This window comes from Colossoma macropomum, unplaced genomic scaffold, assembly GCF_904425465.1.
Source record: "Colossoma macropomum unplaced genomic scaffold, Colossoma_macropomum, whole genome shotgun sequence".
NCBI lineage: Eukaryota > Metazoa > Chordata > Actinopteri > Characiformes > Serrasalmidae > Colossoma > Colossoma macropomum.
The window spans coordinates 306,355-324,454 of record NW_023494786.1 but is presented as its reverse complement, the minus strand read 5'-3'; the positions used below and the strand labels follow the sequence as shown (position 1 = coordinate 324,454).

The window sequence follows — 18,100 nt, the reverse complement described above, 5'->3', positions numbered from 1 at the left end:
ATATCCTTTAAAATATGGTTTACATGATTTGCACCTCATTGCATTCTATTTTTAGTTACGTTCTGCTCAGCGTCCCAACTTTTTTGGACATGTGGTTGTAGTTAGGAGCTAACTGCTCCTGGACGCTGCTTATTTTAGGCTTAACTTTGTCTCTTACTGCATTAATATCAACTATGAATGATCTGCATTCAACCCTGTTACTTGCTTGAACCTTTGATCAATGCATTGTCGAAAAATAATCTCATATAATCATGCTGATCAGGTGTCCACATACATTTGGCACATAGTGAGCATAATTCTGATTCTCAAGAATGATCCAAACCACATAATAGAAAATAAAAGCTCGAGAAGAGGCAGAGATAGGATTTAAGAGTTTTAATAACAGATTTCCATATACAAACTTGATATTGTGATGTCGTCTGCCACGTCACCGTCTCAGGCATTACTGTGTAACCGTGTTAAATGCACACATACTCCGAAATAAAAACACATGCTATGGAAGTTCCGTGAACCGCTTAAAAAAAAAAAGCAACATTAAGGGAACGGGGCCTTCTCCCGCCGTGTGTCTGAATATCCGCTGCTGTCGTTCTTGCAGTGCCCAACAAGGTAAGAGAGTCTTTCAGCAGGCAGGAGCTTTCAGTGTACAGAACTAGATTTAGCCATAAAAGTTCTCATTTTTTAATTATTATTACCATTTGGAAATAGTGTTATTTACTTTCTTGCACTCGACTGTTAGGACATATACGCACTAATGAGAGACACAAGCCCCCTTTTCTGGAACACAACCAGAACACAACCTCCCACAAAAAATGGATGGTCTTTTTGCCCAGGCAGTAGTTTTTAAATTTGCTTCTATGCTAAAACACACAACAAGGCTACAACATACACTGAACTCAATTGGTCCGCTGTATCTCCCCATGTTAACAATAAAAGACTGCACTCTTAAGAAAGGTGGTTCTTCAGGAACTGTCGGCATGCTTGAATGGTTCTTTGCATGGGGAAAAAGTTCTTCAGATGGACGGAGAACAGAGAATAGAACCTTTTGGAAAATGGCACCAAAAAGGGTTCTTCTATTGTTACAAGCAATGTTGACATTGCTATATAGAACCAACGCATTGTCTAACCATCTGAAGAACCATTTCACCATGCAAAGAACCATTTACGCATGCCAACAGCTCTCTGAGTGTCCATGGTTCTATACAGAACCACTGTCTTTACTAAGGAACCTTCTTTTTTTAAGAGTGTGACTGCATTGCTACAGCCATAGGTAAAGAAATCCCCCAAAAAGAACACGTCATATATATAAAACACCTAAACTTAAAAAAACAGAAAATACAGGAAAAAAAAATTCAAATGACCCAAACCACATACTGTTATTCAGGGGCGAGGACACTGGTCACCACGGGAAACCCCATAATTTGTTGTTTGAGCAGGGAGGAAGGTCAACATGGATATAAAACCAGAAAGAGAGTGCATATCTATTCACTTCAGTAGCTTGGCTTGTCCGAAAATAAGAGCAAACATCAGGGAACAAAAATGCCTCTAGGGGGCAGCCTTCACACGAGAGGATTCCAGAGCGAGTCAAACTGGCTAAGCTCTGGCTAAGCTAACATTTTTTATGCGTCTTTTTTGAGAACGCGGGCGGCCATTTTGGTGGCCGCTTGAATCCACCCTAAAACCACTGGGCCACTACGATGAACACATCATGAACGATGAAAAGTTAGCCAGCTAGCCTAGCGATTCCACCTCATGAGAGACCCCTCTGGGCCCAACTAATGGGCCAAGTTCGAACGGTTAAAATGTGCAAAATCTTGCAAGAGGCATAGCAGGTGAGAAGAATGGCGGCCTACTAGATGCTACAATAGTTAGATGTGTTACTCGACTACGGCGACAGGTATCTCTCGCTCTTTAGCTGTACCTCAGGTTTAGCCAGACAGTCGCTGGAAAAGAAATTAAATTACAGTTTCATATGTGTTCGAATACTGGAGAGAACGTCGAAGAGAGCTCAGCAACAATTGCAAAAGGTCCCATTCCGCTCCACCTTGAACCTGATAGAACTTTAGCTTGTTTTTTTAAACAGGACATTAGCTTTCCTGAGCATACAGCTCTTATTCAAGGTCGAAAACCTCACTCGGAGAGCCTAGCTGTCTGAGGAAATGCACTTAGGCTAACTCTCAATCCAGGCCGGATGCCAGCGCACAGAATGCACTTAATCAATTCCTGCTCGTTGGCCTTGTCGGCGAAGGGAGCGCTAGCATATGGAAACACCAAGTCTTCGGACTCCCTACGCCTCGCAAACATTCAATGCAACTGTCACTATGTACAATATAGGATCTTCATATATTAATTATTTGAGTTTGTTATTTCGATACATTTAGTCCTCTGCCTTTATAGAGTATTCTGAATATGTACAATATAAATTACTACAGTTTCAATGATAAAATAAATAAATAAGATACATATATGATGGCCGTGGCATTGTGGCTTTTGCAGTGTTTTGTTTTTTCTTCTTCTTCACTCTTGTACCGCAGGGGGAGGTGGGAAAGAAACATTCGGAAGGAATGCGTCAGTCTCCTTGCTGCTCTGCAGTCCGAAGAAAGTAAGAGGGTGGGAGCGCAGGAATGGGAGCTGGGAAGTCTACACTTGTGTGGATTGTGCCAAATGTCCTTGTAAATACGTGTTAGTAGTCTTCGGGTAAGCTGCATGTATGTGTTTGAGTATCTGAGTTTGTGGTTATGAGGACAAGACACGGGTCTAGAGTGGAAGGGGTGCACATTTGGGTGGGACAGTGGTAACACTGCGACAGACCAAACTCCTGGCCTCAATGTCAGCAAGTCAAACCTGTAGAAACAGGAAAAAGGAAGTGTGGGTGCAGGTGATGGGTGAGAAGCTCCACTGCCGGCTATACCACTGTCCCACTCGGCGAGTTCCCATTTTGTGTTGACAACGGTTGGGAGGGGTGCTGGACAAAACAAGGCAAGAAAGAGACATTCATTAGAGATTAGTTTCCTACAAGGTCATTTAAATAAAAACATCTGTTTTGAAAACTAGCAAATAAAATAGTCACAAAGTGGTTGGATACGACAGTTGTTTTCTTAGATATAACTTGACTCTCTTCCAAGGGCATTGCTGATTATCTGCGGATCGTGCCTTCAACACATGGTGGTGGTAGTATGAAGGGAGACTGACTGAGGGAGGGGAGAGAATCCTGAGAACTTGGGCTGAAGTTCTGTGCGGCTTCTGCTTGGAGCTGGAAGGCTGGACCCCTGTTTTCAACTCTGGTTGAACTGACATAGGTCTGAGGAATCAGGAGGAGATGGGGTGGGATCTTTGTTATGGGAAATGGAAGGTGGAGATGGGAATTTATAGGACGTTAGATTGGAAGGAGGGAGGGGTTTCAGGAATGGTCCACTCCCAAAATGTCAGTTATTCTACAACTCCACTGATGAGTGGGGGGGTGGTAATGGAACAGTGCTAGCTAACATCCTTATAATCTTAATGCTTAGCGAGCCTTAGTGCACTTTATACCTGCATGCTGGTGCACATGGTGGTCATTTAACAGTGTGTGGTCATTTATCCTCACCTGGTCAGGCAAAGGTTCGTAATACCTAGCTTAAATCTTATCATTCACTAAAGAAGGAATAAGTTTCACAGCTGATCCAGCTCAAAAGGTTATTACCAAATATTTAATGAGCAGAATCAGGTGGATAAGAGCACGGAAAACATGGACGAAAGTGTTTGTAAAGTAATATGAAATACATTTTGAAAAACAGAACAATGACTGCTTCACAGCTCTTTGCAGGGGGCATTATTTGAAGACTCACCGCTTTACCCGGTCGCGCCCAAGTACAGATGAGCCCCTCTTGGCATGCTGTTATGATGCAATCGTCCATGAACACGAGAACCGTGAGCCTCTCGTGGGCTATCTTCTTACACACTAGCGGCTCCAGCAGCGGCACTTCATTCATCCGTGGGCACAGCGTCGTTCCCAGCACCTTTGAGGCATCCAGTCGGTTGCTACGTGGCGCTACATTAATCTTATCGTTGCTCTTGCTGATATTTCCGAGGCTGTGGTAGCGCTTGTGTTCCTTTTCCCCTCCTACACCAGATTTGTCCGATTTGCGCTCCTGCAGCGATAGTGTCGCGAAGCGTCCGATGCTAAAGGGGGTGGTGCCTCCTCCGCCGCCACTCCCTCCTGTCCCTCCGCTCTCTGTTGCTCCCTGGCCTTTGGAGGTGTTGGCGACAGCAGGATGAGGGAGGGAGTTGGAGCGCGAGAGAGAGCGAGGTAGAGGCAGGGGCAGCGTCGGCAGCTGGTGGGGGTTGGAGGGGTGGTGGTGGCCTTCAACCCCTCCGCTTCCGCTCGTGCTGTTCATCCCTCCGCTGACAGAAGGTGGCAAGTTGGGGCCGAACGTGTTCGTGAGGGCGCGGGAAAGTGGCAGTCGTGGATACAGAACGTCATCCGTAAGATCCCACAGGCAAAACTGCGTGTCCTGTCCGACAGATCCGAAACGGTATGTCACGGACGGAGTGCCTTTGGAGCTGTGGCGAGAGAGTCGCGAAAGCGTGCTGCTAGTGCGCACACGGCCGAAGTTTTGCGGCCCCTGGTGGAGATCCTCTTCACTGCCGCTTAGTTCCATTGGTTCCTCTTCCTCTAGGCTGGTGGTAAAGGGGTCAAAAGCCACCACATTGACCCATGACTTGTGGCCGTGACCTCGTGCCACCACGCGACTTTCTGCAAATGACCAAACAGTGACCAGGTCGTCCTCGCCTCCAGTAGCCAGGTACTTGCCATCCGGGCTCCAGGAAACACAGAGCAGGCCACCGAAGTAACTCTTCATGACGCCTTGCAGCTCCATTGAGTCAAAATGGAAGACACGGAGGCAGCCGTCCTGGCCCACGCAAGCGACGTGCACACCATCGGGCGAGAATGCAAACTCGTTCAGCCCGCCCTCTCCCACAGCCCAGCGCAGTAAGGGGTTGCGAGGAGTCTTGGTCTTGCAGGCATACACGGCAAATCCCTCACCCTGCCGGAGCAGTGAATACTGTGGAGCTGTCGTGCCACATGGGTGCTCCACATTGTAGAGGTAGAGGTGGCCACTTGCATGGGAGGCCAGGAACAGGTTCTCCGATTTTGGCAGCCATTTTAGACATGTTACTTTTGTTTTGTCAATTAACCTCTGCAAGGTAAAAGTAGAGATAAGAAGATTCAATGTTAGGTATCTGCGAGGAACCAAACTGACTGATGTACAGGTGCTCTCTAATCTAACTAATCAACTGATTTACAAACCCTGACTGTGTTGAAGAGGTATTATGCACTCCAGGACCAGGCCTGATAACCAATGCATTAAGATGTTTTACAGATTTCAATCCTGTTCCCAATCTTCGTTAGTTTCTCCCCTTATCATGCAACTACAAAAACAGCTAGGATGGCAAAGATGATCCCTCCACCCTGTGCATCTCTACAGGACTTCTAAGTACCTAACTTGCCTAGAGATGAACTCAACTTACAATGCCTGTTCCTTGAATTCCCTTCTTCCACACTGTCCCAAAACACCTGGGGCCATGTTACAGAAAAATTATAACTCTAAAAACTTACCTGTTGACTCACCATGACAACTTCAGTTTGGATCAATTTTAGGACAGTAGCTATTAAAGAACACCACTTCTCTTTGTTATTATATCCTGACTCCAGATAAAGAAACGGTACCACGGAAGCATCCTAAGTAGACACAAAATCATAAATACTGTCCTAACGTTAGGATGAACTCCAACAATATTCTAACTTCTGTTTTAAAAATTAGCCGTTCTACTGGGGAAACTGAGGAGCAGTGACTCCTTTTGAAACATCAGGGGGCGCACTCACAGTGTTCATAGCTTTTTCTTTATTTTTCAATGCACTGTCAGTTGTTTTCAAACAGTAGCTGTCTATATATCAGATGTTTTTTTTTTTCAATTATTTTGATTCTGTGTTAACTATTCAGGCTGTGTATCATCGGTTGCGACCTCGATTGAGTAGTTCAGAATTTCCTAACTTGTGGAGATAAAATGCTGCAAGATAAGATGTAGTTCTGAAGATTTGTAATGCTGGCCTTACACCAAACTTCTTTTCAAGTGATTTCACTGTTGCAGACAAATTTCCAAAGTCAGAATAAAATCACGAGGGTCTTGCTAGAGTTGCGTCGTGTTTGCGTCATCTCAATCATTTTGTGTGAGGTGGTCAGGATGGCTGTCTTAAGTCAGTCATTTCTCATCTTGATGCTGCGACAAAAACAACCGTGTTTAATATTATCGCAAGTTTGAAGTCTTGGCTCATGGAAACAGTGACGTTCCGGGGGCGAGTGAGAGGGCGAGCGGGTGGGCAAGCGCATGTGCGTGGCGCTAGAGAGAAAGAGAGAGAGATCAACAATGCTAAATCGCTGCATGTTTTGTTGATGTGTAAATCTTTATGTTAAATAAAAAGTAACTGCACATTTTACAGGTCAATTGAAAACATTCTGGGTGCTGACCTGCCTTAATATACAGTTCCACAGTGAACTGAGCTGAGCCCCAGATCTTTACATGCTTAGCCAACGTATCTTCCCATTTGTACCACTACAGAGTGGAGAAGGAAAAGGGTTCCTCTGCTTGTAAATTTCCACCAGGTACATGGGAAATAATCCTAAAAAATTTTGTTGCAGTCTTGCAAATAGTGACCCTGCAAGATCCCCAGTCTTTGCAAAATCATAGTCTGTGACTAAAAACTGTGACGTTGTCTTTAGATATGAGAGGGTGTCAGACTTTAGTCTTTCAAAAGTCTTTTCAAAGTCTTCTAGTGTATGGTTAGCATAAAATGAATTTGTAAAAAATCTTATCCTGACCTTGTCAAATCTTAGGACTGAAGCCAGGATGTTTCTGTAATACGGCCCCAGATTCCTAAGTGCTTTGAGTTCACACTAGGGAAAGCACTAAAACGTACAGTGCTTGGGTACCAAGGTGGATCAGTATATCACACCAGAAAAGAGCAAAAACAAATTCTGTCCCAAGTAGAGATGAAACGGTTACCGATTTCACGGTAAACCGCAGTAAAATTAATGACGGTTAGTAGTACCGTTTGAACTTTAAAGTATCGTTAAAACCGCGGTCGATTACCGCGGTGTGAAAAACTCGCTGCACAGAATCAAACAAAGGCAGAATCATCTCTCAGACGCAGCTCTGTGTGTATGTAGAGGGGAAGGGGGAGGGGGAGGGGTAGAGAAGGGAGAACATGGGGGAATGTAGTGACAGAGATTCGGAGATATTTCAGCCTTCTAAGAAGACCAAGTCTGACGTTTGGTCATGTTTTGGGTTTTATAAGGATGCAGAAGGAAAGTTAATTGAAGATGACCACCCTGTCTGCAGATGACCACCCTGTCTGCAGAACAGGCCGAAAGAAAATAGCGGCGAAAGGGGGCAACACATCCAACCTTACGAGTCATCTTCGCGACCACCACCCGCTACTTTTTAGAGAACGCAAGGTTAACTTTAACGGAGAAGTCTGTGGGGACTTTGAAATAGAAGAAATGTCATGGTCTGTGTGGTTTAACTTGTGCTTATGGTTCGTTAATAATATAAAATGAAGCTTTAAGCGTCAAAAAAAAAAAAAAAAAGAAAAACAATCGGTGAATCAACTGTGAATCGAAACTAAAGCCTTTAACACATATTTCTGTGGAGCAGAGTCTCCAAAATGAGCTCTAAGTTAACAGTCACACAAGCTCTGGAACGAGACGCTGCAGAGGTTCAATCTGCACAGCTCCCCTTTCTCGCTTGCAGTGTTTACTGTCTGAGAAGAGAATTACACCGTCTCAAATCACTCAGTGTCCCCTACATAGTGCGCTACTGTTCAAACAAACACGAACATCATTAGCAAGCAGTTGAGTTTTAAATAGGGAATTTGTAACCTATTGTTAATATATTGTTACTGTGAACGTTTCCTGCACTCTTTGGGTGAAGGATTTGCTATTTCATGATCCACGAAGTGCACTACATAGGGAAGATAGTGTGCTTTGAGACGGGACCTCGCGCGAGTAAACGCTGCATGCTGCTTTTAGGAAAAGCAGAGTTTCAGAGATTAAACTTCAGGAGTGTTTCTGCCGCAGCTCAGATGCGCGTTCATTTTAAGTTATGTTTTAGTTTTAAAATGCTTTTAGAGAAGCAGCTCCACAGGTGAAGACACGCTGTGTGAGTTCTACGCTGTCTGCAGCTCACAGCGCGGTCACGCAATTCCTCAGTGATTTTGGCTGTTTTTCCTGGTGCGCTGTGTTGATTAGGGGAACAGCGTCACAACGGCACAATAATGCTGCAGTTGCAGTTCGGACAGAAATCCCCCCGAGTGCAGCACTTCTTAGAAGTAGTAATTTTCCCATTAAGACCCACCTAAGAGTTGGTCCAGATTTAATTCTCTATGCAAGGAAATCCCTAATTATTGTAATAAATAATAATAATAATAATTACAATGGTAATAATAATAATTATTATTATTTACAACAGTAATAATAATAATAGTAATAACAGTAATAATAATACATTTGCTATTCTTTTGTTTACAGAGTATTGTAAGTAATACAAAAGTAATGCTACAAATGTATTGACTATATTTTTTTATTTTTTAAAGTGCATATTGCTGCCAATTCTATCTGTGTTAATAAAAAAGTTGGTGAAACGAGTTTCAGTTTGTGTATCAGTATTTATTTATTTATTTATTTTACTTTTCAACGCTTTTGAACAATATCGAGATAATATCGACAATCGTGATCATTTTGGTCATGATAATCGTGATATGAAATTTTAATATCGCTTCATCTCTAGTTTTCATCTCAAGTTAGCAAGAAGTCCAATTTTTCACACATTTGCTCCTTGTGTTAGGACATCTGCAAAACCTTCACAAAAACCTGTAATGTGCAAATCTACTCTCAAGATGGAAGAGGTGAGAAGTCAAGTGACACTATTGCAAAGGCAGGCGCGAAGACTTTATGATGAAAGACTGCCCGGTGCAGTTTTTCCTGATTTGATCAGCACTCAGTCAGAAGAGTGAGCACAAGCATTCGGATTCACAAAGACGATGCAAGTACAGAATGTCGTATGACGGTAAAATAATGAGAATAAAATGCCAATGGAAGGAAAAAGTGTCGAAGGACTCTTTTTCATGGTCAAAGGAACTAGTAATAGCTGTGAACTGTAAGAACCACTTCGGGATTCTGCAGGTTTAACAGAACAGATCTGGGCGAGTCCTTCTGTGCCAAATAGACAAACGGTTCCTCACTTCTGGTAACACTTATTTGGGTAGCCCACTGTAGATACTTTCTAGATGATTATTTTGCATATAACTTACATTCAACTAAATATCTACTCACCATAATTTTCCTGAAACCTAACCCTGGCCCTAAACCAGGGGTCGGCAACATGCAGCTCCGGAACTGCATGCGGCTCTTTTACTGCCCTGTTGCGGCTTCACAGAATTAGACTTGTAGGTAAAAATAAAATAAACCTCCTTTACAGTAAAATAAAGCTCTGCTGATCGTTCAACACAGTTTAACAATAAATGGTCTTAAACTCTGGAGTTAATGTAGAACTGCTAATTCACCCTTTAACCCTGAAGATCAGCACAGACTGCTGGTCACCATAGCAACACAGACAACAATCTCGAAAGGCTAAGAGAGATTTAAGACGAACATTAATAATTTGGAGACGAATGAACTTATTTGTGTCTATAATCACTCCAGCTGGTTTCCTGATATGTTTAATCTGCAGTGAGAAACTGTCAAACGCTAAAAAGTCATGAAGCTGAAGTCAGTTTCTTGTTCGCCACCTTAAATGGTGCAGCAGTTACACTCTGGCACCTCAGGCACCATTTAAGGTGGAACAGGGAAATTCAAATGAAAGAAGCTGGCGAATGAGAAGTAACTTCAGCCTCGTAAAAAGTCAAATGTTGAGAGACATTTTACAAGAAACTGTTCTACTTCTGTGGAAAAGTTTCCTGCTGGAGATGCGAGAAAAGCAGCTATGGCTGAGTTAAAGCTTAAAGCAGAGCAAAGTAAAACTATGTTGTCATTTATATTATATTTTTTGGCCTATACTATCCTATAATGGACAAAAAATGTTGTGTCTCCCATGATGATTTAATTTTTGTTGAAAGGACAAAATGGCTCTTCTTAACATTTGGGGTGCGACCCCAGGACTAAACCTAAGCCTAAAACATCAAAACCTAACCCTCACCTTGGTCTTAAACCTAACCCTGCTAATCCTATCATGGGTGAGTTTCACCAGATGAGGCTATCCAAATAAAGTGCTTCCAAATTTCTTTTAGGGATTTCACTGTTACTGAATCATGCTGTAGAGCTTAGGGCTGAACAATTTTGGCAAAATATCTAATTGATTTTTTTCTGCCCAATATTGCGATTACTACAGGCTAAAAAGACCAGCGCATACTTTTTCAGCTTGAGGCTCAAAAGCCTAACACGGCACTCCAGCCTACCAGTTATTTATGGTTGTGATGTCACAGCACGCGAATGTTCACTTGCTTCTGCTTCGTCTAATTCATTTAAAAGCAGTTCACAAGCTCCACGTAGTTGAGTTAAATTTCCCCACTTAAAACTGGCATAGTATCAGCATTCACACTTACAAATGTGGTTCTTCAAGGGTTCTTTAATAAAGAAAATACTCGATATAGAACCCTGAACACTCAGAAAACCCTTTGCATGATTAAACTGTTCTTTGCATGGTGAAACTGTTCTTTAGATGGATGGAGAATGTGTTGCATATGGTTCTACATAACATCAAAAAGGGCTTTTTGACTGTTACAAGCTTGACATCATAATAATATAAGAAACTTTTCTGATGCTTTATAGAACCCTTTGTAAAAAGGTTCTATATAGAACCATCTCCATCAATCTGAAGAACCATTTCACCATGCAAAGAACCATTTAATCATGCAGAGGATTATTTGAGTGTTCATAGTTCTTTATAGAACCGTTTTCTCGTTTAAGAACCCTTGAAGAACCACCTTTAAGAGCGTTGTTGATAACAGACTATGAAACTATTGCAATTTGAGAATTGCACTCTTTCAAATTGCGATTCAATATAAAACGATTAATCTTTCAGCCCTAGTTGAGCTCCATATATCATTATGAATAGGAACCATGTTATCTAGTCCCCATTAGCTTCTATTCACCATATCATTTTGAGTGAAGCACTCCTGTAAGACCTGCACATCATCTCTTTAAAGGAAACGCAGACGAGACTATACTGAAGGAAGAGCCGTGGAGAGGAACGCACATTCAGCTCCACGTTCACTTAAGCTGATAATTGAATCAGATAATCTCAAGTCAAGCAAGCAAAAGTTAACAAGCACTCATCTTCTCTCATCACGTCCCCCAAAACCTAATTGGGGGCGTAACACGTCTTAACAGACTAGCCAACTCCACAGGGGCTTTATTAGAGCTCCAGTGTTCAGAGGAAAACTTCCTGAATTAACGTTCCTGTGTTCCTCAGTAATCAATTATAACCCCCAAAGACTACAAAGAGCAGCTTCTGCCTTTATTCTAACATCCCTGCCATACAGTCGTACACAAAGCCCCGGGCACCCTGGTTAAAAGACATGTTCTATTGGTTTTGTAAGTGAAAATAAGTTGAAACATCCTCTACAGAGAACACACTTCTGCACATTTTAATGCAAAATAACTGTTTATTTGCTGAATTTAACACCTTGGAAAACAAAATAAAATAAAGTATGGCCTCTGCAAAAAATTTCATTATATATATATATATATACATACTGTCGCTGTCCAAAGGAAAACAAGTATCTCCAAAATAATAACTTTATAGAAGAAGACAAAAACACTCAATGTAAAACAAGTCAATGTAAAGAGATTTTTCTCCAAGTGACTTTAGAGCATTTCTATTGGTCCATTCATCATGAAATTTTTACACAACGTAAAGGACAGTGTGTTGAAATGATGTAGAAAACTAAAAAATGTACAAAAATGGAGATACATGGTTTTCTTTGGACAGCGACGATATGTATATCGCTGCTGTCAGAACAAAACCTCATATCTCCAAAATGGTAACTTCACGGGAGAAGGAAAAAACCTACTTTAGTTGTAATGCAATTAAGTGGAACCAGTTTTTTTGATTGATTGAGTTTGATTGATGATTGATAACTTATATATGTGTAGTTTTTCAGTTTTTCACATAATTTGAATGTGTGTAAATTTCATGATGAATGGACCAAAAGAAACGGCCCAAAATGACTTGGAAAAAATTCTGGTTCCATTAAAAGTACAGTATGTTTTTTCTTCTCTTGTAAACTTACCATTTTGGAGATACGAGGTTTTCTTCCGACAACAACAACTATATATATATATATATATATATATATATATGGATAAACGCACACGTGTATATTTGGTATATTTAAGTGTGTTCTCTGTAAAGAATTTGTAACGTTTTTTCACTAAGAAAATCAACAAACCGTTGAGGAGGTTCTGTGGGTCAAGATACCCATGTAGTCCAATTCAAAAATGAATTAATTTAGTGATAATGTATTTAACCTAGTCATATTACTGATTCAGTAGTGTGTTTTTAATACACTGTAAGGCATATCACGTTCGCAATATGTAGCCATGCTACATCCGTAACACACAATCCTGTTATAATTCATATTTTTCTGGTTTACACTTTAAACTCACCTCCTCATTGAAGAGCTTGCTGGTCTCCTTCTTGATGGGGTCCAGGTACTGCACCTGGCCGGCGGAGAAGCCAACGATGAGAGCCACGCTGTCTGCTGTGGCCGAATACTGGTTGAAGTCATGGCAGGTAGGTTGCGTCCCCTTGTATATGCGCTTATCTATAGGCTTACTAAGGTCCACTGCCTAGAGAGAGAGAGAGAGAGAGAGAGAGAGAGAGAGAGAGAGAGAGAGAGAGATCGGATATGAGGCAAATACAGCACAAACACAGCACTCTGTAGACTTTTCACAGTGGTGGTGATAGGAACCAGACGTCCACCTCTAAAAGCTCCCTCACAGAAAGTTACTACATGAAATGGTTATGAATTCACTGCCTGATGTCTAAGACACTGAGTGTTTCGACAACTGCAGAAAATCAGATTTTGTCAGTAATCCAATCAACGTGTTTACATGCACTTGAGTAATCAGATAATAGGGAAACTCCAGGTCTACACGAATCAGACAGTAATCAGACTTCTGCTTTGCCACCAGCCAATAAATTCACAGAAGACGACGTGACATAAACATAATGTAAACTCAAACGTTATGCTGCAGCTTTTTTTTTTAACATTGCGCCACTTTACCTGAAAATATGGACATGCGTCATCTAGTAGATGAAGAACATTTAAATCTTTTATTTCGTGTTTGGTTTCAGTGCCGCTCCAAAAGTGTTTTGCTGCGTGTCGTGACATCCACCATCTGTTTTTACGCATGCACAGACTGAGAAATCCGATAGCAATCAAAGTATACATGCACTGACAAATCTGAAGATTTTTGTCTTAAAATCAGCTCATGGTGGAGGGATACATGTAGGGTGCTTTAAGGCAAAACAGTCACCAAAGAAAACGTATTATTTCAAATTTTCCAGTATTTTTCCATCATCAACATTCCATATAAACTCAGAAGACTCATTTCTGCATACTTCAGTGTTTGAGGTGTAAACAGAGTGACTCAGAGTGGTTTGGTGTGAAATGGTTCAGAAGTCTTTACAGTGGTGGTGATAGGAACCAGGGGTCGCCATGACTACAACACAAGTATAGACATTTTATTTACTATCCAGAACCACCAGTGAACCTACACGAGTCTTCTGAGTTTTACGTGTTTATATGATGGTAAAACGGTGGCAAATCTGAAAAAAATCAGTCTTCCTTTGGGACTGTTTTGCCTCACAACACCTTTCAGGAACCCCTCCACCATGAATAGGTATAAAAAAATATGTTCAATGCCAAAATCAGTGTCTCAGACATCAGGCAGCGTATTCATAAACGCTTCATGTAGTAACTTTCTGTGAGGGAGCTTTTAAAGGTGGACGTCTGGTTCCTATCACCACCACTGGGAACAATTCTGACTTTCACACCAAACCACTCTGCTCACATCTCAGCCACTGGGTTTTGCAGAGATTTTGAAAAATCTGTGAAATTCCCCTTAACTGTGATCATACTGCAGCCTGACCCTCTCTCCTGTATCGATGTGTCAGGTTCTGCCAGCAAATCATGATGACTGGACTCGAGGACAGTCATTTACACCCCCTGGTTGCTATTCAACTCCAAACCCTAACCATTTGCCTCATCATGAGGGACATTTTTCACGTAATGCTGGTTATATAAAGTGAATTATCCATCATTTCCAACTGCCCAAACACTACATTTTGCAGTGAATAACACTGTAGTGACAAAACTGTCCACCACCACTATTCTATTCTGCCAACATCAGCTTCATGAAACATATCAAGCCTGAATCTCTTAATATTTTTACAATTTATGATTTTATTAACCTGATCACAGAAACAGCAGATGAATCTTTGTTTAGCTGTGTGACTGAAACCACACATCAAATCCCAGCTAGCTATTTTCTATTTTCACTTTATAGAAAACTGGATGTTTTACACAACTAAATTATCCAAGTACCACAACAGAGACACGATTCTGAACTACTTGAAGACGTAGAAATGTAAAAATAGCAGCGGCCCATTGTTGGTAAACAACTGATTGTCATGTAGGCTAAGTGGACTCACATCTTAGCACGATAGCTACCTCGCTCGTTTAGCTATGCTAGCCACAAATTTAGAAACAAAAACAGGTTTATCGAGAAATAATGAGTACTTTTTTTACACAACACGAAAAATCAAATATTGTCTACTAAAGACTTCTGTTCGGGAACAGCCAGACTGTGCTGAAATAAGCTAGCTAGGCGAAGCTAATGTTGCTAAGTAGCTAACGGGCTAAGCTAGCCTTAGCTACTATACATGGTATTTTCGTTACAGTATCTTGTTGAGGCTGCAGAGCAAGACGTGTAATCCGTATAAGCGAAAGGACGTCGTTAAAATGTGTGGTGTTGGTTATTTATGTTAGTTTGAGAGAGAGTTAGCAATGGAGCTAACTGCACTTCAGGTAAGCTAACGTTAATCGAAAGGCTAAAGGCGCTAGCTCAGCTAACTTCTCTGGGCTCGTTTTCTGAGAGGCTTGGTCACCGCGGAGCACAACATTCAGGGTTTTCAGGAGGCTGGTAACGCAGTGATACATCTTTTATCCATCTTCCATGAGTTATTTTATGTCTCTGCATAGCTAAAATGTAAAAATCTGGAAGTGTTTTGAAGCCACACGGCTGAGAATTTGAGTCTACAAGTGCATTTCTAAGTAACAGCGGCACCATTTTAGTGGAGCCTACCAGATCACTGAAAAACTGAAAACGGGTTTATTCGATAAAAACACTGAAACCTTTTGAAACTTAAGGCAGTCGGTGGGTTACACTATCAACACCTCTCACATTACTGACGAAGCTGAAGTCAGCTTACTTGTCGCCAGCTTCTTGTTGGAATTTTCCCGTTCCACCTTAAATGGTACCGCATTTATTATTGTAACACCTCAGGAATCTGAATGGTGAGACGCACCATTTAAGGTGGAACGGGAAAATTCGAGCCGGCGAACTGGAAGCAGACTTCATTTGTCCATCTAGACTTGATTGTTTAAAATAATAATAAATAAAAGTACTCAATAAGAGCGTTAACGTTACACACGCGGATTTTCATCAATGTAAGTGCTTTCTTATTCCATCCATCCACACCTTTTTGATGTTGGTGTAGGTGTAGAAGTAAAGTTCCCTGCCGATGTTGAAGCACACTCGCTCGGACTCCTCGCTTGGGTCCTCCGGCTGGAGCTTGACCATGGAGACACGCACTGGAGGCAGGAAGCCGCCCGGAGACGAGCTTCCCCCGGTCCCGGCTCCAGCTCCGGCTCCGGCCCCGGGGCCCTGCACCAGCCCCACGCCGCCCACCGAGCCCGGGGCGCCGGGGGCCGCCGCCGAGCCTGCCGCTGCGGGCCCCCGCGCCAGTCCGCCTCTCTGCTGGGAGTCGGACAGCGTCAGCAGCTTGTAGAAGCCCTCCCGGGTCCGGAACTGGGACTTGATCTCATTGATATCCTTCAGAGCGCCTCCATCGCCGGCCATCTTTAGCGCAGGGAGACGCCGACTGCCCGACCTGGAAACAGTGGAGGAGCGGAGAGACTACAGCCAAGAGCCGAGCATGAGAGGGCGGGAGGCGGATGCGACGGGCGCGGAGACCCGCAGCCGGACGCATTTGGGTCGCGGTCGGTGGAGGAGCTGCCCGAGGTTAAGAGCTATAATAATAGGAGAAAAGACCAGCAGAATCGCTGCCGTTCATTCCCCCAGCAGCTCGAGCAGATCCGGCCCTAACGCAGCCATGATGTCATGTGCGCGCGCGCGCGTGTGTGTGTGTGTGTGTGTGATACACCCTACCCAACCCACCACTCACTCACCACACCACCATTCAGAACGAGGAGGACCTGCACCCTGATCGGCATCACCAGGGAGGTCCAAAACCTGCTTCTGGAGGTCATTCTGTGATTCTGTTTATGGAGAAATTACTCCAGTCCTGGAGATCCTGGAGATCCACCCAGGGTAGTCTAAATCCACCCCCAGGCAAAATACTTACAGTTGAGGCCGAAAGGCTGAAGACACTCCAACTCAGTTTTTTTCACCACAAATTTAGTTACCATACATTTCTTTTGTCAAGTGAACCAGTTCATTTACTCCACATTTTAATTCACTAAATCAGATTTACAGTGGGTCAAAAGTAAGGATGCATCGATACCTTTTTTTAGTACTCACTGATACCAACTCCAGTACCATACAGACTTAGAATAAAAGTAGTAGAATAAAGTAGTTGTTAGAGTAAATGAACCTTAACAGTTAAACCATTAAAACCTAGCTTGTTGTAAATGACATGCATAAGCTAGCTAGGCTACATTAGTTACTTTGGATTGAATAGCACTGCAGTGGAGAAGAGCACATCAGAAAAGCACTCTAAGTGAAGTATGTTTCATAGTTTTGATCTTCCCTGATAGCAAGAGGTTAGTGGGCCACTCCTGGCCCACTGATGGCAAAGCTGGCGGTCCACTGGCATTTTGCTTAATGTTTTCTGGACGGTATTATACAAAATTCTACTGATCATCGCTCATTTTCCTCTCACAGTCCAATTTAATTATTTGTCTTTCTTTAGGTATACTTTGTAAATTAGTTTAGTAAATAATTTTAATCAAGCACAGTGTCAGCAATAACAATTTCTATAAAATCATTTAATATCAGGCCTAGTCATTATTTTTTTCTCTCAGTTGTTTGCAATACTTGTCTTAGTTTATTTTCTAAAGTAAAAGTCTGTGTGCATTTAAAATCTGTTTGAGGAGTTTAAAAACTGTATGTAGGACAGTAATCTGGGTGGCCCGAGGGTAGACTAGCAGTGGCACACAGTCAGCGGGGGCCGACCTTATCATCCAGCGGACCGATGTATGCTTGCTTTCGGAGTTCATCTGTCTTTTTCAACAGCAGTCTCTGTAGCTGAGTCACAGCAGGAACCACATCTGAGGCGAACGCATCCAAGGGGCTCACGTTTCATGTTGTTGAAGTCTTTTTGGCTGGTTTATCTGTTTATTCTAAGTATGGTATCGGACTTGGTATCAGTGAGTTAATTATCTTGTGATCTCAATCGTGCAGTGCAGTGGGTCACCAGGAGCAGGATTAAACCCTGACTGTTGAGACATGTAAGCCTCAATGTTTTGTACAAGTCCAGCAATATTGAATTGTGTTGTATAAACCAAACTAACCAGTTTACTTATTTGTAAACATAGATAAACTTCTTCTAGGCTGCCATTGTTGATGGCATAAAATGGTCATGCTTTCTTTTGTCCACCAAGCGAAGAACAGTGAACTAAATATCTGATGAACTCAAATATATCATTCAGTCTTTCCGACTTTAGCTAGAGCATTATATTTTGTGTTACATACTTACAGACTTACATACTTTGCAATACATACCTTTTTTATACTTTGCATTACATACTTTTTTGATG

The 18,100-nt window shown here is 42.2% G+C and overlaps 1 protein-coding gene across 1 annotated transcript; it reads right to left on the bottom strand.

Annotated features, from left to right (window-relative positions):
- Positions 1-797: 797 nt before the first annotated feature.
- zmp:0000000529 (WD repeat-containing protein 20) lies at positions 798-16,541 on the bottom strand. The gene is made up of 4 exons (XM_036557152.1): positions 15,801-16,541; positions 12,702-12,884; positions 3,825-5,177; positions 798-2,962 (listed from the first exon to the last, which is right to left on the bottom strand). The coding sequence occupies exons 1-4, from the start codon at positions 16,179-16,181 to the stop codon at positions 2,903-2,905; spliced, it is 1,977 nt and encodes a 658-aa protein (XP_036413045.1). The 5' UTR covers positions 16,182-16,541; the 3' UTR covers positions 798-2,902.
- Between the last annotated feature and the right edge of the window lie 1,559 nt (positions 16,542-18,100).